Here is a 21,620-nt window from a genome sequence, read left to right as displayed (position 1 = left end):
GGGTGGGGGTGGAGCCGGGGAGCAGTCCATCTTCCCATATGTCCCCTGGAACACACTGGACTTTTGGTTTTGCTTTTTTTTTTTTATACTGGTTTATTTACTAAGTTCATATACATTGTTTTTCATACTGTTTATACATTTTTCTATTTCCTTTGAACCGCAGAGGGAAGAAACTGTGCCCTGTTAACCCCTTTCTTACCTGCTCCTAGAACAGTGCCTGACATACAGCAGAGACTCAGTAAATGCACGTTGAGTGAATGAACCATAGGCAGACCCAGTAGAAAAGAAAGAATAAATGCATTAACCAGCTCTGGAGAGAGAGTCAGGGTAGCCTTTCTAGAATTGAAGGGTCCTTAGGTCCTAGGACTCTGTGTATCCAGACTCCACTTTGCACACTGAGAGCTGGACAGTAACTAAGGATGACAAAAGAATTGATTGCCTTTGAACTGTGGTGTTGGAGGAGAATACTGGATATCTCATAAATTGCCAAAAGAACAGACAAGTCAGCCTTGGAGAGAGTGCAGCTGGAGTGCTGCTTGGAGGCAAAGATGATGAAGCTTCATCTCACATTCTTGATTGTTGTTGTTATGTGCCGTCGAGTCGTTTGCGACTCATAGCGACCCTATGTACAACAGCCCTAAACCCTGCTCTGTCCTGTGCCAATCGCACTGCCTCCGACCACCCATCCCGATTATCCCCAGTCAAAAATATAGAACGCTTCATGAATTCCTTGTAGAGGGACATTGTGCTTGGGAGAGTGGAGAGATGGGAAAAGAGAAAGACCCTCAGCCAGTGGATTGACACGGTGAGTAAAGCAACGGGCTTGAGGGTGTCAGAGATGACAAACATGGCACAGGACAGGACAGAGTTCACATCTGTTCTTCAGAGGGCCGCTATGAGTCACTCAACGACACCTCACAACAACAACGGGTTTCTGGGAGCCATTAGGATTGTCAGGATGGAGTAGCTGGAACATGGGTTGACCTGCTTCCTCCCCCACCCTCCTTCATCGTGAGTGTGACCTTACACACACAGTTCTGTGGCTACCGAAAGCTTGGTTTCAGAGTTAACTTCACTGTTTTTGCAAACAAGGAAATGGAAGTCCAGATAAAACAGTATTACTCAAGGTTATGTAGCTCATGTTGGAACTGGGAATTCTCTCGGTCCAGAGTTCTTTCCTCTGATTCTTGATTCCTTCCAGGCCAGGACCCGGGATTGTCATGCATCAAGCTACCACTCAAAATGTAACTTCCCCTCCTCAGAAGAGGAATGTGGCATGGCGCACGCCTTGTTTTCTCCTGTCCCGGGAGATTTTCCCTCCTCTGCAAATCCTGCCTGCCCAGCAGAGGCTAGGTCAGCATTCCACTCCTCCAGAGAGAATCCAAATTGGAATTCCTCTCTCTGTGTGTGTCTCTTACTTTGCTGAGAATCAGGAGCTCTGGCCATTTCTCTGGGGTGTCTTGTTCTCCAGGGTCCCAGCCTTTCCCCTTGTGCAGCGTGTTTACTTTCATAAATATTTGTCAGATAAGGGTGAGGACCGTGATGGAAGGAAGTAATGTAATTACAGAGTGCCTGAGTGCTGAATACGTCATGAACCACCAAAAGAACAGACAAGCCTGTCTTGGAGTAGGTGCAACCAGAGTGCTCCTTAGAGGCAGGGACGGGACACTTCTGCTCATGTACCTTGAGCATGTTGTCAGCGTGCTGGAAAAGGCAGAGGGAGGGTTAGCTAAAGGGAGGAAGCCCCTCTAGATGGGTGGGCACAGTGACTGAGACGATAGGCATGTATGTGTTGGAGACGATGAGGATGGCACAGGATAGGGCAGGGTTCAGATCTGATCGTAGGATCACTGTGAACCGTGGTCGGCTTCATGGCACTTACCAACAACATTGGAGGCTAGAATCAGTTTGATAATTTTTGTTGGTACAGGTTGAGAATCGTACGTAGTCCGTGGGAGTATAAATTGGTAACACTGGCCCATCAGAACGGAGAATGTGCATACCCTCCAAGCCAACACGGAGCTCCGTTGACCTAGCCGGAAGGACTTGCACTGTTAACCCTAAGGTCGCGCCTCTGGCTTCGCATTCAGCAGCTGCTCCACGGGAGACAGCTTCCCAAAGTCTGCCGAGGGTCAGTTTTGACTCAGGCGCAACAAGTTCTTGATTTGAGTTTGACTCGAGAAAATTGCCACTTCTAGGACCTGATTCTAGGGACTTGTCACTGAGAAATACCCAGTGTGTCAGCCCAAGACCGAATAGTCTGAAGATGAAATGTTTCTTCAGTCAGAAACTGGTTGGAAGCTAATATTGTAGTACGTGTATATGTACCGAGACTTGGCATCAACTTGATGGCAGGAGTTTTGATTTCTATTTGGTGACTTGAGGTAATTTTAGGCCTTGTGCCTGCCTTACTTGCAGTCAGTTTTAGGACATGAACTTTGCTCATCAGGATCTGAAGTGACACTACTATTGGGAACTTACTCACTGAATAAGCTGAAAGATAGTTTTAAATAGGGAGACCTAAAGGTGTGCAGCCGGAGTGCTCTTTGGAGGCCAAGAGGATAAAACTTTGCCTCGCCTGCTTCAGGCATGTTGCTAGGAGGAGCTGTTCCTTGGAGAGGGACATGACGCTGGGAAGGGTGGAGGGTCGGCGAAGGAGGGGAAGACCGTCAACCAGGTGGATTGACACACTGCTGCAGTGGGTTCCTGTGTGTCAGGAAGTATAAAGATAACACAGGATAGGACAGAGTTCAGATCTCTTCTTGGGGTCACTATGGATTGCCTTCTGCTCAGTGGCGCCCAGCTGTTACAACAAAGGTGTGGTGTGGAGGGGTGATCAAACCGGTATTTAATTCAGTGATTTCCTTTCTGTTTTTAATGATAGTCCCTGAATTCCTTTTTTTTTTTAACAACTTAGTGGCTTCATTTCTCTTGGCATATCAATTCCTTTAAAATAAGCAGTTAACCTTGGTAATTTTGAGTTAAGCTTTCAGAAGTGCAACTTGAATTCTTTCACTCCCTCTGGTGGTAGTTTTCCATCACTGCAGGTGGACTTAGTACAAAGACCAATCACTTAAATTCAGAGTGACTCTTGATTATTTTTAAGGCTCCTTTGCTGGATTCCTGGTGTCAGATGGCTTGTATACCCTGCTTGCTGTAGACTTGCTGTTTTTATGTTCATGCTTATGAACTGTACTTCTCCGCGCATAAAAGGGATGTAATTTGACCCTTGGTGAAATGCAATACTTGGTATTTTTATATATTTGAAGGGTGACATTGTCAAACAAGGATTTGTTATAAAAATCTGTCAAGGGTATCCCAGGTCACAGAAACACATACATACATGTCTGTGTGCGGGGCTTGTGGGGGGGGGAGATAAATATAGGGAGCTCTGGTAGCCTGGAGGTAAAGAGTTGCACTGTAACCCCAAAGGCAGGCGGTTTGAATCCACCAGCTTCTCCAAGGTAGAAAGGTGAGCATTCTCCTCCCATGTGATTTACAGCCTGAAAACCTATTCGAGGGTCAGCTCTGAATTGAATAAAGTGTATGTATACATATATATGCACACATAGAGTGTTTAAATCTGTACGTCCTTTCAAACTGGGATTCTTCAGATATGTCCCTACCTAGTTTCTTTGGATCCATTCATACGCACGGTATTTCCTCTTCCAGGGGAAAGAGGAATTGCACTCAAATATTAATCAGGGTGTGACTTCCTTTGAGAAGTAAGAGCCTGTCTGTTTGACCTTCTGAGAGTCATTGAACACCCACTCTTCTCGTAGAGCACACCTCTCTTTCATTCTGACCTTTGAACTCCCCGACCCTCTCCAAAGCCCCACTCTTGTCCCTGGCAAGTAGGTCCCCCTCCTGAAACACCTTCCTTAGGTCCTTTGGGGACAGGGAAGCACAAATAATTACCTACCAGCTGTGTGTTTCCAGGACCCCACAAGAATGCACTCAACTTGGAGTGAACACCAGCAACGATTTGGTGGATGCAAGAGAATTTCAGGCCTTTCTTTGTAGTTAATGGGGAGGTAGGGGCGAAACCCCAGGGTAGCATAGTTCAGTGAGTAGAGGGAGGGGGGAGTAAAGGGGAAGGATCCAGGCAAAATGACAGGGTCCTGATGGGCAATGTCCCATGGGGATTAATTTTATAAAACATAGTGCATGGGAAAGGTTGTACGAAACAATGTGACTGAAGAATAGTGTGAAACACAATGGATACGAACTTTGTAAGCAAACCAGGTTAAAAAAAGGAGTTAGGGAGCACATTGGAGGAATGGAGGTTTTTATCATTTAAGCATTAAATGATCAGAATCTTAAATTACTTCCTTCTTCACCAATCCATCTGGAAGAGTATTATGTACCCTGTCTCCAATTCTGAAAGTTCTGAGTGTCTTTTTCCAAGGAGCAAGAACCTTTCAGTGAGGTACCAGCTTGTTTGGCTTAGATCACATAGTAACATGAATCAGGCTATCCAGCATAAAATGCCCAAAGGTAAACTGAAAAGGTGATTGTATGTGTGTGCTTTTGTTTCTAAAGTTGTGGATACATGACCACAAGAAGAAGTTGGGAATTCTTTAAACGCCTTGATGAAATGCACATGCATATCTCCCAGCTCATTAAAGAAATATATACAAATGAGTCACTTGACATCTGCTTCTGCCTTTTTTTCTTAAAGGTATAAATTTGCATTTGGCCCCTAGTAATCATGTCCAGCACTTTGTCTAAGTAGCTTTCCCTGATTTGTATACACAAGCCACTTCCCAGGAGAGGAGGCCTCTTTCAAGTAGAAGCCGAAGTGTACACACACGCTTAACATCAGAGGGACCTTCGTTTTTGGAAGTAATTTGAAAGAAAATGAGTTCCACTTTTAAAAAAGAAAAGAAGAGGGGGAGAAATTGGAACCACATTTTTAGGTATTTATATGGAACAAGAAAGGATTCTTTAGCCTTTCTCCACAGTGCATGCCTCCTCTCTAGAACATTCTCTGTGATTTCCTTTTAGAATTTTCAAGGGAGGGGGTGGAGATGGTAATTTTTGGTTCATTTTAAGTAAGGGTGAAGTACTGCAATAGCTTTTTAAAGACTGACACATCTAAAAATGACATAGCTCAGTATCCGCCTCTTTTTCAGAGTTCAGTCAGTAAGAAGCAAATAATATTGATGGGAAAATTAAGAAGTGTAGTTTTAAAATGTGAATCTACTCTCTGTTAAGGGCACTCTGGAGCATAGCTTCCCAGCAGGTCTCACTGCTATTCCAAAGGCCCTGACTGGCAGTTCGAATCCCCCAGCTGCTCCTCGGGACAGAGGGGGACAGGCTCCTCTGGTTACACTTTACAGTCTCAGAAGGCCGCTGGAAGCTCACCACAAATCAGAACCAGCCCGATGGCAGTGGGTGGGTGAATGAGTGAGTCTGCGTTAAGTTGTCGACTAGTGTTAAGAAGTTGTGCTGCAGTTCCAAAAGCACATGGTTCAAAACCTCCAGCTGCTCTTCCAGAGAAGGATGGGCAGTTTCCTTCCGTGAGATTAAACTGCCTCTGAAAACCTGCCGGAGGTTCAGCTGTGGGTCAGTTTCAACTTGATGATACACAGCAACAGCAACAAGGTTAAAGAGGGAGTGGAGCCCTTCTCGTGCCATGCTCCAGTGTGTCATAGCGTGATGTTTGCCTTACAGTGAAGGGTTTTTCCAGACTATTTTACAACCAAGAGTTGCCCGTTTTTAAGACACGAGCATATTCTCTACTTATTAGAAGATTGATCCATACTGTGTCTGGGTCACAGGAAGGTTGTTTGGGATGTGCTCTGATTGACAGGGTCCTTCATGGGGGTGTCAGTGCAGAGCTCTTAACCCTATCCATGTCTGGTGACGTCCCCTCACCCCCATCTTTATAACAAGACTTTAAATCTCAATGGGAGGAAGCAGCCTGTCTGTCTTCCGCAGAGTCACTGGTGGCTTCGAACCACCAGAGACGCAGCCTTTGGGAGCCTTCCCCCTCGCTGCAGACCCCTGTTGTGTTTTTAAGCACTATTTTAGAGTCAGAACCACTTTAAAGGGTCCTGTTCTTTCTGTCTTTGTTAAATTCTCTGGATCCCAGCTGTTCCTCCTCTGCTCCCTATCCTCACCCGTCCCTTGATGTAGTTACCACCTCATTTTCACCCCCAGTATCTTCTTTGCTTCCCATCCTTGTCTAGGTGAGGGGAGTACAGGTGCTGTCTCACAGTGCTGGCTTAGAGTGCTGTGGCTGCCCTGTGCAGCCAGACTGCCTCCCCGGCTTTGGCCCTAAGCAGGTGTACCCCCTTGCCTTTTTCCAGCCGTAAAACTCCTCAGCCACTCTCACAGGTGGTTGGTTCCTCCAGCATAGCTGAGAGATCACTGCTCTGTCATTAGGCTCAGCCTGTTTCCTGGCTTGTCAAGCACGTTTGCTTGATTCAGCTTCCCCCCAGGGGTCTCTCTCTCAGCCAGGAGACCCCAACTCCTCTGCTTGACCCCTCCAGGGCTCTCTGGCAAGTCTGTACTTGTGTAATAGGAAGGAAGCTCTGGGGGTCTCACCTGTATGGACGTGCCCGTGCTAACCCAAGGCCCAACCTCTTCAGCATTTCTGAGGGAGAAAGATGGACAGTCTCCAGTGTGGTTTACAGCTTCCGAAGCTCAGTGGGAGGTCATTGTGCTTGGCTGTACCTCTCAACTGGTAAGAATCCACCACCTCCTTCAAGGGGAAAAAGATGGGTCAGCTGCTTTCATAAAGATTGAAGACGTTGGAAACCTATGGGACAGTCCTGTTCTGTCACATGAAGTTTCTGTTGATGGATGAAATTCACTTGTTGCTAGTGGACTTTTTAAAAAGTGCAACTTTCTTACTCAGTGAAATCCTTTAAGTGTCTCCAAGTGACTTTGAGTTAGTTTGTTACAAATGTTGCTTGTGGATACAAATAGTACGACTAATGGATACAAGTGTTGCTGGTAGATACAAATGTTGCTTATGAGTTCTTGAGGTATTGTTCCAGCAGGGTGGAGGTGGTGGTGGTGGTGGTTGTTATTGTTATGTGCCCTTGAATCACTTGTAATTCATAGCGACCCTCTGTATAACAGCCCTAAAACCTGCTCTATCCTGTGCCAGTCGCACTGCCTCTGACACACCCATCCCAATTACCCCAGTCACTAAATCAATCCACCTCATAGGGGGCCTTCCCCTCCTGCGCTGTCCCTCCACCCTCCCAAGCATGATGTCCCTCTTCAAGGACCGGTCCCTCCTTACAACATGTCCAGAGTATGTCAGACGAAGCCCCAGAATCCTTGCCTCCAAGGAGCAGCCTGGTTTAATCCTCTCCAGGTTTGTTTTCTTGGCAGTCCATGGTACATTCAATACTCTTCTCCAGCACCACAGCTCAAAGGCATCAATTCTCCATCTATCCTCCCTAGTCATTGTCCAACTCTCTGATGCATAACAAATGATTGCAAAACTATAGCCTGTATCAGACACACCTTAGTCTCCAGAGTGGCACCATTACTCTTCAGTACCCTGGAGAGGTCCCTAACAGCTTTAGTTCAATTTAGTTTCAATCAGGAAATTGGCTAACTTTCCCATGGCAATACATTTTTTTATTTCCTGGCTACTGGTGTTCCAAGGTACTTAGGGAAAAAAAAAACCAAAAACTGAACCTCGGGAATTTGACCTCCAGAGAGTTTTTTTTCTCACCACTGCTAGTGACCATTTCTGGCCTTAGACTGCTGGGAAATCAGAGTTCAAAGTTTAACCTGAGCTGGGAGGTTTGAAGGTTTGACTAAACAAATAACCCTGGGCATTTTAACTGGCTGATGTGATGGCAAGCTTCCTCCTCGGGGTTTGAGCAGCTGTAGAAATCCCAGGATAAGGATTGATGGCAGCAGAGGAGGTGAAATAGTTTTAAAACTTATGCCCTTTTGACCTGTTCCTTCTATCATTGATCATCTATTCTTTGGGTCTGATCCATTTGTTTTGGTAAATATCCTTTTGCAGAATGGTGACCCATTTTAGATGAGGCCAGGAGTATGCTAAGCCAGGGCCAAATTTTCAGCCATTCCAGTCACTTTGGGAAATAGGTATAGCAGATTTGCTGTTTTGTGCATGTAGCTATTTTGATTTTGAACACAAGATTTCATTATTGAGCATTTCAATGACTAGAGTTTAACACTTGTAATATATGTATCTTAAGTGCACATTGTTTAAGTTAATCCTCTTCTGTAGAATAGTTTTCCTGAATTTCAGCCTTGGAAATGTTGATAAGACCTTGGTTGAGTTTATTTAATGTTGAATCCTAGAGGCTCAGAAGTTTTGGTCACACCTTAAGCAATACTTGTTTCTTGTCTCCTGGAAAGGACTTAGGGAGCTGTGGTGGCCTAGTGAGTGGTTAAGGAGTTGTGCTTCCAAACTAAAGGCTGGCATGATTTGAATCCATCAGCTGCTCCACTGAAGAAGATGGACTATTTCTTCCTGTGCAGTTGAAACCCCCCTGGAGGATCAACTGAGAATTGGTTCCAATTCAGGTGCAGTGTACAGTGTAGGAAGACTCGTGTGTATCTTTACTTTCCTTTGTTTTTTTCTCTAAACAGCTCCTAGATGTTATCTTTTTTTTTTTTAATATGCAATAAAATCTATTAAGTCAGATTGAACTAACTGATGCTCGTTAATTCTCTTAAAAAGAGTAAAATGTAGTCATTGGCTAAGTTTCATCAATCTTTTTTAATTCTCTTTGATAGATTTTCCTCATTTTCTATTGCTATCCTTTCTGCTGGTCTCTTCTTCAATCCTTTCATTTTTCTGGTTTGTAATTTGCTGAGGTCTTGCTTCTGCATGTGGATCTTTCCATAAGTTGTACCAAAGGTATCCTGGGATATATTTTTCCTCTTCTTTTGCTTGAGGGCTTTTGGCTTTTTCATAGATAACTTATAAAGGTCATCTGATGCCAGATGAGTTCTCCTCAGGACCAGATCCAAGGAGGGTCCCATCTCTTCCAATTCAATTCTGGGTGTTCTGCAACCTGATTTCTTCAACAGCAACTTATAGCTTCGAAAATGAATCTTCCCATTCAGTGCAGTAAAGTGCAGAACATAATCCAAACCGGCCAGGCGGATATTTGATACTGTGGGACCTCTGAAGAAATCAATAAGAAGACTTTTTAGTCTTCTATAGTCTTCAGTTACATCAAAATCATCACCAGCAAATATTAACATAGGTTTTGTTCCCTCAGGACATTTGCTGTTCTTAATATCTTTGAGAGAGATGAATTTCTCAATACCCAATTCAATCATATCTAGCACATGGTAGTCATACATACGACCTGGAGAATGGTAGAAGGATTTTATTCAGTGTCATAGGGCAAACAAGAGTTTAGTGGTTGTTCCTGAATCTTCAACATCATCAGTTAGTCTAAGTCACAAAGCTGACTCCGGTCCAAAGCGTCCATGTCCCCGGCGACCAGAGCTTGGCAGACACACGTGCACCACGAGAGAACGCGTCCGGGTGGAACTCTCCTAGATGTTATCTATTTGAGCACATCATCTCAGTACCATTTGCTTTATTCATAGTCTTCAGAAGGCAACACTGTTTAAAGAATTGTAAAAATCAAAAAATGTGCTCCTTTGTAAAGTTCATTTTTCCTTATCAAAATTTTAAAACATGGGATCTAATTGGGAAAGGTTGCACGAGGCCAGATCACATGCAGTTGTTGTTGTTTGTTAGTTTTTTGCCCTCGGGGGAAAATGAGTTTCTTACGGGTCAACCTCATTGATCCTCTGTGTTACCCAAAGTAGCCAGCACTGACCACTGTATCTGCTCTGTCCCCAGCATTCAAGGAGCATCTGTTGAAATTCTTAACCTCTTTTTTTCTGAAGAAGGGCTCTCTGCTTATCAGGGCCGTGGCTGCCCAGCCCTGTGGCTCAAAAGAAAGAGGCGAGTTGCCAAATACTTGGCCTCTGGTGTGAAGAGTCACTTAGCCCAGCAGAGGAACTCTTTCTTCTGCTGATGATAGTGTGAATCTGGGTCTTCCTTCCATTCTGTGGGGCCCAGACCCTTTATTAGAGTAAGTTAATAGAGACAACCCCCACCCCTCGATCTCAAAGTACATATGTAAGCACAATCCCTATTAATATGAATATGGAAATATTCCCCAATTTACTCTGCTTTCTTGAAGACTCAGTTACTTTCTGGTCACCTGTCTGCATCACCCAGGGACCCCAAAAGATTTTGCGTCCTATTTGTTGTTAGATGACAGTGCCCCCTTGTGGAGAAATGACGTACTGCTTACTTCCTTAAATTGTAGCAAGATTTGTGTTTTCTTTCTGTTGAAAATCACTGGGGCAAATGTTTGGCCCAAGCTGTTTTCTCAGTATAGAACCCTTTCTTAATATTTGCTCCTAATTTCTTTCCTGTTTTGTAAACAGAAAGGAGGATGATGGAGGAGGTGGGTGTGAAATCATGTCACTCTGCTTTGTGAGTGGGAGAGAAAGAATCTGGTAAGAACCAGGAAGTGATTTTGAAGAAGTAAAGACTGATTTTCCGAGTTAATAAACCCGCTCCCAGTAGATATTTTCGACAGGCGTTCTGTTAAAAGGGAGCTCCTGAGTGACGCAAACTTTTAAGCGCTCATCACTAACAGAAGTTTATTCGCATGGCATTTGACAGTGATCCCAAAGTGCCTTTGAAGAAATGCCTGGCTGTCTGTTTCTGAAAGGTCACAATCATGGAAACACCTTCTACTCTGGCACACTTGGTGTTGCCCTCAGTCAGAACTGCCTGGCGGTAGTAATTCCCTCCTAAACCTCCCCTTTTCAGCAGCAGGAAATTCTCTGGGCTGCAGGAACAAAGAGCCAGCCCTTCAAGAAATGAGCCTTAGAATGACGATGATGATGTCTCAGTCCCATTTCCACTCTGGTGTCACAGCAGGATCCGAGTCCCCACCGTCCTTCTGGGGAATAGGAGTCAGGAAGCCACAGTTCTACCTTCCCAGCCTGTGGCATGAAGATGCTGCCTTTACCCCCGAGCGGGGACAGGACATGCTGCCTGGCACAGGGTGCACCAAAAAATGGGAGCAAGGACGTGGATGTGGCCTACCCTGTTTTATTCCTGCTGTCATACTCCTTTTTTTTTTCAAAAATTGTTTCCTATTTAATACTCGGAGAGCTTATGTTGCAAATACATGTTTTGGGGGTCCGTAACACTTTTTTTTTAAGGTATATTCTGGTTTAGGACCACACAATTTTTATGATGTTGTTGTTTGCTTGGGTTGGAACTGACTTACAGCTGACCCTCCAGCAGGCTTTTCATCACACAAGACCCCATTGACCATCTTTCTCCCACAAAGAATCCTTAGGGTTGGCAGCCCAACTTTTTTACCCAATCAGCCAACAGATTATATGATGATGCTTGGGGGGGGAATAACAAAGTGGCCCTCAGGCCAGTTTTAATTGTTTTTGTCAAACATTTTTCTAAGTGGTATAGCCATGGTCTGTCCACTTGGCTGTACAGAGGTAACTTGTGGTTACTGTGAAGCTGAACACTGGGACACTGACATGTCAAATGCGATAATGGTTATCTGTGGTGGACAGTGTTTAGTGGAGCTCCCCAATTAAACAAGCTTGGAAGCAGGAGTGGCATCCACTTCTGAAATAGTTTGTCTCTGGAAACTCTATGAATGGGGAGAAACGAAAGTTATACAAGTGTTGAGGTCTTTTGTTCATGAGTCACCTATGACTTGATGACACTTAACAACAAAGTTGACTTATTAAATGTATTAAAACTTGGATCCCAAGGTCTCTGGAGTGTGAATATCTCCATTGAAATCATAGAAATATATAATAAAAATTATTACAATAGTAATTATATTGCAAGTAATTTATGTGAAACAGAAGTATATGCAAACCAGGGCCCATCACGGGAGGGCTGAATAGCAGCCTGTGAAGGTTTACTTAGTAAGCCGCCCCTCCCCCCTCCCAAGACCTGGGCTGCCAGGCTTCCTTCCTGCCCACCCCTTGCTCTCTATGCCCAGTGGCCCCCTTGCTTCCCTTGGCCTCACCTGCTCATTTCCATCTACTATATTGCTGTCGGCTCTGGCTGTGCTGTAGGGTATTAGAGTGCCCTGTAAGGCATTGGGTTCATGCTCTTTTGATTTCTCTCTAACCTTCCAAAGATTTGGAATCTGCCATTTTACTCGGGACGTTGTTGGCAATTTCTGGCTACGATGCGGATGAGAAGGATAAGGCTTGATGAGCCACCTATGTGTTGGTGGCCTCTGAGCTCCCTCACCACCTCGTCCCTTTTGGCCTGCTGACTTGGCTACCATCCTAGCTCAGAATGGAAGCTCAAGGGGGCTTTGGCGGCTTAGTGGTAAGGAGTTGGACGGCCAGTGCAAAAGAACATGGCTCGAATCCACCAGCTGCTCCACTGGAAAAGGATGGCCGGTCTCCGCATGTGGAATTAACAGCTTCAGAAGACCCGCTGGAGCGTCAGCTCTGAGTCCCTTCTGACTCAACAGTCCGCAGCAACAACATAGAAGGTCAAGATTAGAAAGGTCCCCGGCTCTGCTTAACTGTGTATTCACCTTTCAGGATCCGTTGGCAGGAAGGTAGTAAGGATTAATGAGGGGGCTGAATTCTAGAAATCTTTTTTTAGAATATTTTTTTAACACAATTTTGTTCCTCTGAGGTACGTTCAGTAACAGAAACTAGGCCAACAAGTTATTGACAATTAGTGGCCCTTTGGGAATCTGCTTTAATGAATAGATAAGAATGATTTGTAATTAGCATAATAATTATATGCAAATGAATGCCTCTGAATTGCTCTAAAACACTTCTGAACTGTTTAAACAGCCCTCCTGAGATCTTGTTACTCTATTAATTTGTGTAGCCAATCTTTTTCTTTTTTATTCCTTCTTTTTTTTTTTTTTTTTTCCCATAGATCATGCAAAGATAAACTTCAGCCCTTGCCCCTGGTCTAAATTATTACAAATTCCTAGGTTAGTGTGGTCTGAATTAATGAGATTTACTGATACTCCATTAATATTACACTATGGGAACTTGAAAGGTTGAGGAGGTGTAATTAAAAAACAGAAAAGAAACCTGGTTATTTGAAAATAACTGTCAAAATCAATTTCTTAAACAAGTTACTAACTTTATTTTTCTTTTATCTTTGTTACTCACTATTGCGAGTTTTGCATGTGGAAGCTGACTCAGTGTTTACCCATTGAGTTGTTCATTTGATGGATGTTAAGATCTAGTCACTCCCTGCTGTTTTAAGTACAGCCATACTAAGAGGTGCTAAGAAAGGATGGTTATTTCTGTTTATATTTCATTCTGCCTCTCCCGCTATGCCTAGGAGTTCTGTTGGCGTAGTGGGTAGAAGCTGGGCTGCAGTCCCAACGGCATGTGGTTCGAATCTACCAACTGCTCCACAGGAGAAGGATGGGCTTTCTCTTCCATGCAATATACTGTCTCTGAAAACCTGGAGTCAGCTGTGGGCCAGTTCCAACTTGATAGCATGCAAAAAGCACCACCTCCTTATCCCAGGCTTCAGTTTCAGGGTGTAGCTAGAGGACAGAAACCTTCCTAAGGTATACACCAATATCCACACACTCTAAACTTAGTGGTTATCTTTGCACTGTTTGAATAGATAGCTAATCAATCATTTTTCTGCTTTGACAACAGATGGTGAAAAGTACAACAGGGCCCAGCTGACCTCAGGTTTTATGTTTGTGCTATAAAATTGCTTTTCTTTACTTTCTCCCAAACTAACTTTTCAATCCTAAAAGGAGCCTTCTACCTGTGGGCTTGATTTTAACTCTCACATCCCTCCAGGAGAGGCGAGAACTGCCTTTTAGCTTCCCAGGGTTTTTAATGCCTAAGAATCTGCCTCCCACATCTTTCTCCCCAAGAGTGGTTGGTGGGTTCCAGCCACCAGTTTGTTGGTTTGTTTGGAACCAAGCACTTTAGCCACGATGCCACCAGGTTGCTGAGATATCAGCAGTTGCCAGTGTTGCCATTTGGACGTGGTTGGCACTCCTCCTCACCTGTGGGGCCTGGCAGCCCTGCCACCACTTCTTTCTCCATTCATAACCACTAGGGGAGTCTGGCCTCGGGGACATTTAGGTGACACTCATCACAGATTTCACCACAACTTGGGGACAGCCGCAATGCTGAAATAGATTCGTGAAACTAAAATGCTTTGTCTTTAAAATGAGTCTCCTTTCTGTTGAGAATTTCCATCGTGAGTAACATGTACATCCAAGAGGTCGCCCAACTTTTGTATTCTGGTGACAGAAAACGGTTATTTATAAGAACTTAATGAATGTGTTCTGTGGCTCCAGTGTGGAGGCGCCATAAGCCGTTCTTTGCCTTATTGGATTTTATCTGTTCTCCAAAGGGCATCTTCACTTTGCCTTCCCTCTCACTTTGATACAAGTTTTCAATTAAATAGAGTCATATTAACACTACTCCGAACCCACCTTACGCTCCTACCCGTTATTTTCATATTGTTTGGCCACTGTTATTGGTGGAGCGAGTTCTGTCCAGGGACATCACACCTAACTTGAATAATGATGATTTGACTAAGCTCTCATCCCCAGCCAGCCCTCTGGGCGTTAGACGGATAATTACAATTTGATCAGAAAAGAAATTTAGACACAATACACCTTTGCAATAAGATTTTTCTACTTTTGAAACATGATGGGTGAGACTCAATTTTAAAAATGCATTTGCTTGGCCCAGTGAATTTGTTTTGCCTTTTTTTTCTTTCTTCCTTCCTTCCCTCCTCCTCCTTGCTTTTTTCCTACCTTCTCCTAAGGATTACAGAAAGTGCATAGGCAATTCAGCCTTCAGAATACCCAGGAGCTGAAGAATCAAGTAGGCTCCAGCTGTCTTCACCCAGAGTGTTGGGAGCAAACTAATGAGATGAGAAGTGTACAGCTGGTGGCAAGCACAATAAACCATGAGCCAGGGGCTTCTCTTCATCAGAGCCTCCCCTTTCCCCACGGGATCCCGGAGGAGCCCGAATCCTAACAAAGCCAGCAGGCTGTCTCATTCCACACTATTGCTCATTTGCAGCTATAATTGGTAGCCGGGGTTGCATCCTGCGTGCTGAAACTGTCATACATGAAGGAATATATTTGTTCGTTGTGATATGGGTATAAATTGGCAAGTTTTCAGATATGGACAGGAAGACCAAGCCATATACTCCCCACACCCCTATCCCCAAATCAAATCGTAGCAAGAGAAGAAAATATTGTTTGGGGGTCGGGGGGGGGGCAGTTCTGTGTTTGTTCAGGAGATATGCAGTTGAGGTCGTTGAAGCCACAGTGCCTGCTCCAGGCTTTTCAGACACCCCAACAACTGCTTGACTTCCACTGATTAAACATTTACCGATTCAGCCCAATATTTTCAAAAGCCCCCAAATGCCTCAGTTTTGACATGATGTATTATCTTCACCTGTCAAGGTTAAGGTGATATTGTTAATAATTGGGTTTTGTTACATTTTCAGCATGATAATCTTTAATGTTGATTGCTTTGTCTTCAAGAGGAAAAGGGCAGAGGGAGGTGTGTGTGTGTGTGTGTGTGTGTGTGTTTAATACATGCTCAAACTCTTGCCTTGTCGAAACGTCCGTGTTGGTGCCCCCACCCTGTGTTTCCTGATGTTGCTAGAATGTTTTTTGTGTACCTGGCACTTGTTGACGCCCTTTTGCCTTCATCCCGTGGGATGTACCAGATCCAGCCCAGGCCAGGCTCACCTCGACATCTCAGGGGACTGAGACACAGGGCCTGCAGTTTCCCTACCTATGAACTGAGGGGCTTGGCTGGTCTTTAAGGCCCAATTGGCCTCCCTCACTCTGCGAGCTTATAGTTCAGAACGGCAGGCACGAATAATGGGAGCCTGGACTTTGTAGGACAATGTGGGAGGTGGAGAGACGCTTGCCTGTGTTCCTCTGATTTCTGTTTTTCTTAGCTCATCTGATCATTTACAAAGACAAACTCGTTTGTTAACTGTTTGCACTACTTACAAAGACACTAGTGTTTCTTCTGACGTACTTTGGACATGTTGCTAAGGAGAATCTCTTCCTGGAAAAAGGACATCAGGCTTGGGAAGGAGGAGGCTCAGCAGGATAGAGGAAGACCTCCGGCAAGATGGATTGACACACTGACCTCAGCAATAGGCTCAAGTGTGTCAGAGGTGGTGAGGACGGCACAGGCTAGGACAGGGCTCAGATCTGTTCTTCACGAGGTCCCTAGGAGTCAAACTCAACTAGACAGCACCTAACAACAACAGGATGTCTAATGGATAGTGACAGTTCCTGAAGTCAGTGGCCTGATGTGGAGCCCGGGGTTGGGTGTCGTGATGAGCAGGGAGTCCGTCTGATCTCCTCACTCATATTTTCACTCTAATCATCCTTAGACTGACTTCCTAAGCCAGTGACCCTAACCCTGATTTAGCCCCTCAGGGAACTCCTTTATGGTGGCCATATTTTAGATTTGTTTACTGGTATATACCTCTGGTGGCCTAATGGCGAGAAGCTGCACTGTAATTCCGAAGGCATGCAATTCGAGGCCTCCAGCTGCCCCTCTGGAGAAGGATGGGCAGTCTCCTCCCATGTGATTAATTGCTCTGAAAACCCGCCAAAGGGTCAGCTGTGGTTTGGTTCTGACTCTACAGTACACAGATTTTGCTGCTTCACTCACTGCCATCAAGTGGGTCATAGCTGACCCTTCATTGGGTTTCATGATGTTGTAAATGGCATGAGAGGAGTTTGCCCATCTTTCTTCCAAGGCCACTGGCGGATTCGAAGCACCAGCCATTTTTGGGAGAACGATAAGTCTGCTGTGAGTTTTCATTCACCTTGTGTTTTGTTGTCTGTTTGCTTACTTGCTTGTTACAAACCACGCCTCCTTAGCAGTTGTTGATTGCTTTCGAGTCAAACATGCCTCAAAGCGACCCTTTGAACAAAAGGCCTGAAGCTCCTCTGTAACTATCAACGTTTATCAAAGTTCATAGTTTCCAGAGGCAGGTTGTTTAGGAAGTGGATACTACTCCTGCTTCCAAACCTTACTTAATATTTCCTCTTTGAGAATTAACATGTAACATACTCTTTCTGACTTGAGTCTGATTTGATTGATTCTCGGTGTATTTGAATTGTGAAAGTTTTGCTTAAGTATCTTGGTGACTTTGTGTGTCTATACAGCTCTTATCTCTAGAACAGCAGCTTTCAGCCCCACAGAAGCTTTGTATACCCCGTGGGAGAACCCCATAGTACTCTGGAGGAGAATTTAGAAAGAAAGATGGTGACACTTCATCTTTTATAATAATAATTTATTTTAATTGAAATTTTAATGGAAGTTTATAGAAAACTTGGATTTACATTCATTCATTGTTGCACATTTTTCTCCCTACTCACCCCACCCCCCACCCCGGTTCACTTTTCTCTTTGAGAAAAAAAAATAATTATTTCATTGTTGCCCATTACACACACACACACACACACACACACACACACACCCTCCGCCAGTCCACTTTACTGTGCAGCTCTTATTCTGGACTACTGTCATGCAGATTATACCTAATCGTATTCCTTTTAAACAGTTCTTTCCCTTGTCTGTTTCAATGCAGTGTGTATTATTTATCCCCTCTTTTTTTCTTAGTCCCCCCCCAACTCCCATGTCAGTCCTGTTTCATAACAGTGTCATTATGCCGTATTTGTCCTTTTATGACCGAGATATTTCACTCAGCATAACATCCTCCAGGGTCACCCATGTTGTGTAATATTTTGAGTTCCTTGTGTATACTTTACACGTATAACTAGGTGAGATTATTCCTTGAAAAGGAATAATGAAAACTTCATGCTTTGAAAGATAATGGGTCAGCAAGAGAGGGAGACCCTCAATGAGGTGGATTAATACTGAGACTGCTGTAATAGGCTTGAGTGTATCAGATGGTGAGGATGATGCAGGACAGGACAGGGTTCTGATCTCTGTTCACAGGGTCGCTAGGAGTCGTGCTTGACTCAGTGGAACCTGCCAAGAACTCTAACAGTCAAGAAACAGAAGTGTGTGCTGCAGACCCAGCCCTCAGAGACCCTGGGATCTATCAGAATTAGGGTTCCCGACTTGTGCTGCCAGAGGACAAGTGTCCAGAGCAGGTGTCCCTTGCCCATCTGCAAGTGCCACGTCACCTGGGGTGGCTCCACTTTATTCCTTAAAATGTGATCGTGTGCATTTCATGGTGGCCTGCTGGCCAAAACTTTATTACTGCTTATTATATCGTTCTTTTGCTTAAAACAAGAGGGTAAAGCAGAGGAGGAGGATGAGGAGGAAGGTGCAGCACTGCCATCCCAGAGGCACGTGTTTCTAATCCACTAGCTGCTCTGCGGGAGGAAGATGGACAGTCTCCTCCCAGGTGATTTACAGCCTCTGAAAACCCACTGGAGGGTCAACTCCATAGTGTGTAACAACAACAACAAAGCTAACACAACCAAACTGTAAACTTGATTCTGTACCTTCCGCCCACCCAGAACTCTACAGCAAGCTCACATGTTGTTTCTTTGTGAGTCTTGGCAGCTTGCAAAGAGCTGCTGTCTGGTTGATGAAGCATTTCCTCTGGTCATCTTCTCTCCCGCTGACTGTATTTTGTTTTTGCAGGACTATAAAGCTGATGAAGACCCGGCGTTATTCCAGTCAGTCAAAACCAAGAGAGGCCCCTTGGGACCCAACTGGAAGGTAATGGAGGCTGACAGGCGGACTCTGGGCAACAGAACGTTTGATAGGACCTGAGTCGTCAAGAGCTGGTGAAAATTAGCATTGGAACACAAAAATGGGTTTTTATCTGTGTGGACCTTGGGCCCCATTGCAGTTGGCTGGCAAGTCTGTGCCACGTTAACAGGTAGAACCTAACCAGACTGTGCGACTTCCAGCATTGTGCAGTTTCGATAATTCCAAAAGGAGATGGTTGGGTTCAGTCTTCTGAGATTGTAACATTCTCTGGAGACAATTCCACATGGAAGGAAGCTCTGTAGTTTTAAGTGGACAGAGACTTCCTCTTTACGTGAGCCCATGTACCTGGCCATTTGAAATGACTTTGTGCAGAGCAGAGCACCAGAGAATTGATTTTTGGGGGCAGGCGATTGTGAGTAAAAATAAACACACCCCTGCATTATTCACGGAAGTAAGACACTCAATGGCATGATGACAGTTTCCTTTTTAAAGAAATGTGCATAGGGTGTTCTGGTAGCCTAGTGGCAAGAAGCTGTGCTGCAATCCCAAAGGCACACAGTTTGAATCCACCAGATGCTCCACTGGAGAAGGAGTGGCAGTCTCCTTCTATGACAGTTGGATCTGATTCAACGGTACACAAGAAAAAAAAAAGAAAAGAAAGTGCATTTCCAAGATAGTCACTCAATTAAATGTCAGCCCATTGATGAGAGTCTAATGTGCCGATGCTAAGTTGGTAAGAGTTTAGCTGACGTAAGAGGAGCATCAAACCGGAACGTGCCCAGAGCAGGTTTTTCCACGTAGTTTTTACCTGATCTCTAGTCTCTTTCTTCTAAAGTCAGCACTTATAGGTCTTCTTTGAGCCATGTCCTAGTGCTGGCTGTTTGCAGGTGTGCAGGTGTTAAGAGTGCTGAAACAGCCCCAAAAACGGGCATTGTATGGTCCCCGGTGGACATCATACTGCTGGGAGGACGGTCTTGCTCCGTGAAGACTTCATTGTTTAAGAGCCGACTCGAGTTGCCTTGTTTCCTTGTTTGTTCTGTAGGGAGAGTTCAGTCCAAATTTCCCCCAGCGGAGTGGCCATGACTAGGGACTTTTCACTTCGTTCCCAGAAAGTGCAGTCTCTTTGATCAGCCGGCATAATCCTGAATCAGTCCTCACAGATTTAAGAAAATCTCCCTACCCTTCTCCAGATTTCTAACCTTAAACTTCATTACTTGAGCTGAGACAGAATGAATGTCTTTCTTCTTGGTGATTCACCATGAGCTTTTTGAAAGCTAAAGTAGAGTAGAGAGGAGGCAGGTGGTGTGGCTGACACAAAGGGTGCCTTAACGTATAAAAGGACTCCTTGCACCAGTGAGGTAGCCATGGTCCGGCCAAGCATATCTGACAAGGAGAGGACTGGGGTAATGGGGTAGATGTGTCAGAGACAGTGAGATTGGCTAAGATCGAGCAGGGTTCAGAGCTGTGTACACAGGATCACTGTGAGTGGCAGATGGCTTGATGGCACCCTACAACAACAGAAAGCCATGAGATCAAGTCCCAGAAATCCACTGCTGTCGAGTGGATTCTGATTCCTCGGAACCCCATACGATAAAGTAGAATTGCCCCGTAAGGTTTCCAGGGCTGTAAATCTTTACAGAGCTGGCCACCACCTCACCTTTCCCCCACAGAGTGGCTAGTAAGTGCAGGCCTCCTCTCAGGTACCAGTGGAGCACTTGACACAGCATCACCGGGTGCATATTAAATAAAGCCTTAAATTCCTTCATATTGTCGGGTTTTCACATGTAAGCTGTGTATTAGTGCTGTGTTACGTGATAATGTCATATTTGGGCTCAAATCTCTCCAAATAGGTAACAGAGTACTTTGAGCCTCTCTGACTTTTTCTTGATAACCAGCGTTTTTGGAGCTTGGAGTACAAGCATATGATATTTTACCTTTAAAGTGGAAATTGCTCTTTTTTTTTATTGTCAATTTATGACTTAAATTTCGTGAATAGATTTAGCTTTTAGAACTTTGCATCTTTTTCCTGGTTTCCTGAATTTCTGTGTGTATGAAATGATAGCTTATCATTTTTCTGGTAGAATACTGGCCAATTTTAATACCTTCATGCCATTTGCCTGACACTGTTTTATCTTGACCACATGATTGTAGGTATGCCTCATCTTGTAACTGGAGAGACTACTTAACTGTTGAGGAGAGTAGTTGTTCAGTAACAGAGTTCTTATCTTGCATCCACGGAACCTGGATTTGAAACCCAGCCTGTGATCTCAAACTCTCTTGTCAGTAGAGGCTTGTGTGTTGCTGATGACACAAAATAGGCTTCCACAGAACTTCAGGCTAAGACTAGGAAGAAAGGCCTGGCACTCTGCTTCTGAAAATGAGCCAGTGGAAACCTCATGGTGGTTTGATCCCCTTGAACATAAGTTTGCCATGAGTCATGGCCCAACTCCAGACAGTACCAACTGCTTACCCGAATTCCATTGAGTTTCCATGGCGTCAGAAATCCTTCAGCAACTGAAAGTAACTAACTAAACCATCTCGTTACTGCTGTGAAGGAAAAGAAAGTATGAAAGATGACAGCTGCAGATAGTACAACATACTGAGAAATAGAACTGTGGACTTAGTGTGTTCAGGACTGCAGCACATGAGCTCTCGGGCTGTCCTTGTAAGTTACACCTTATCATGAGACTGAGGGCTGCTGCCCTGGAAAAGCCAAGCAGGGGTTGCAGTACTACAAGAATAGGGAAGAAATACATTGTAACCATGGCTGGAAAAAAGGGGAGGCTGCTACTTTGCTCTGGCCAGCTGGCCCAGGTGGTAGTAAGGATAACCCTGTGTGGGCCCAGGTGGTGTGTAAGACGATCCTGTGGGGGCCCAGGTGGTGGTGTGTAAGA

General features: G+C 44.6%; 2 protein-coding genes across 2 annotated transcripts in view; one reads left to right on the top strand and one right to left on the bottom strand.

Annotated features, from left to right (window-relative positions):
- The window catches only part of LOC102846001 (phosphatidylinositol transfer protein beta isoform-like), a 70,504-nt gene that overhangs the window by 31,132 nt on the left and 17,752 nt on the right, over window positions 1–21,620 (top strand). Inside the window, exon 8 of the mRNA XM_006890472.1 lies at window positions 18,655–18,732. Coding sequence (XP_006890534.1) covers window positions 18,655–18,732 — 78 coding nt within the window. The remainder of the gene's footprint in view (window positions 1–18,654; window positions 18,733–21,620) is intronic.
- On the bottom strand, window positions 8,713–9,316 carry LOC102845591 (ribosome production factor 2 homolog). The gene has a single exon (XM_006890471.1). The coding sequence runs from the start codon at window positions 9,313–9,315 to the stop codon at window positions 8,713–8,715; it is 603 nt and encodes a 200-aa protein (XP_006890533.1). The 5' UTR covers window position 9,316.

The sequence above is a fragment of the Elephantulus edwardii genome, unplaced genomic scaffold, assembly GCF_000299155.1.
Source record: "Elephantulus edwardii isolate Elephantulus edwardi_28Jun2011 unplaced genomic scaffold, EleEdw1.0 scaffold00089, whole genome shotgun sequence".
Taxonomy (NCBI): Eukaryota; Metazoa; Chordata; class Mammalia; order Macroscelidea; family Macroscelididae; genus Elephantulus; species Elephantulus edwardii.
This window is presented reverse-complemented; position numbering and strand designations above follow the sequence as displayed.

Coding starts and splice junctions, on each gene's coding strand:
- LOC102845591 (XM_006890471.1), bottom strand. CDS start 9,315: ATGTATGACTACCATGTGCTAGATATGATTGAATTGGGTATTGAGAAA.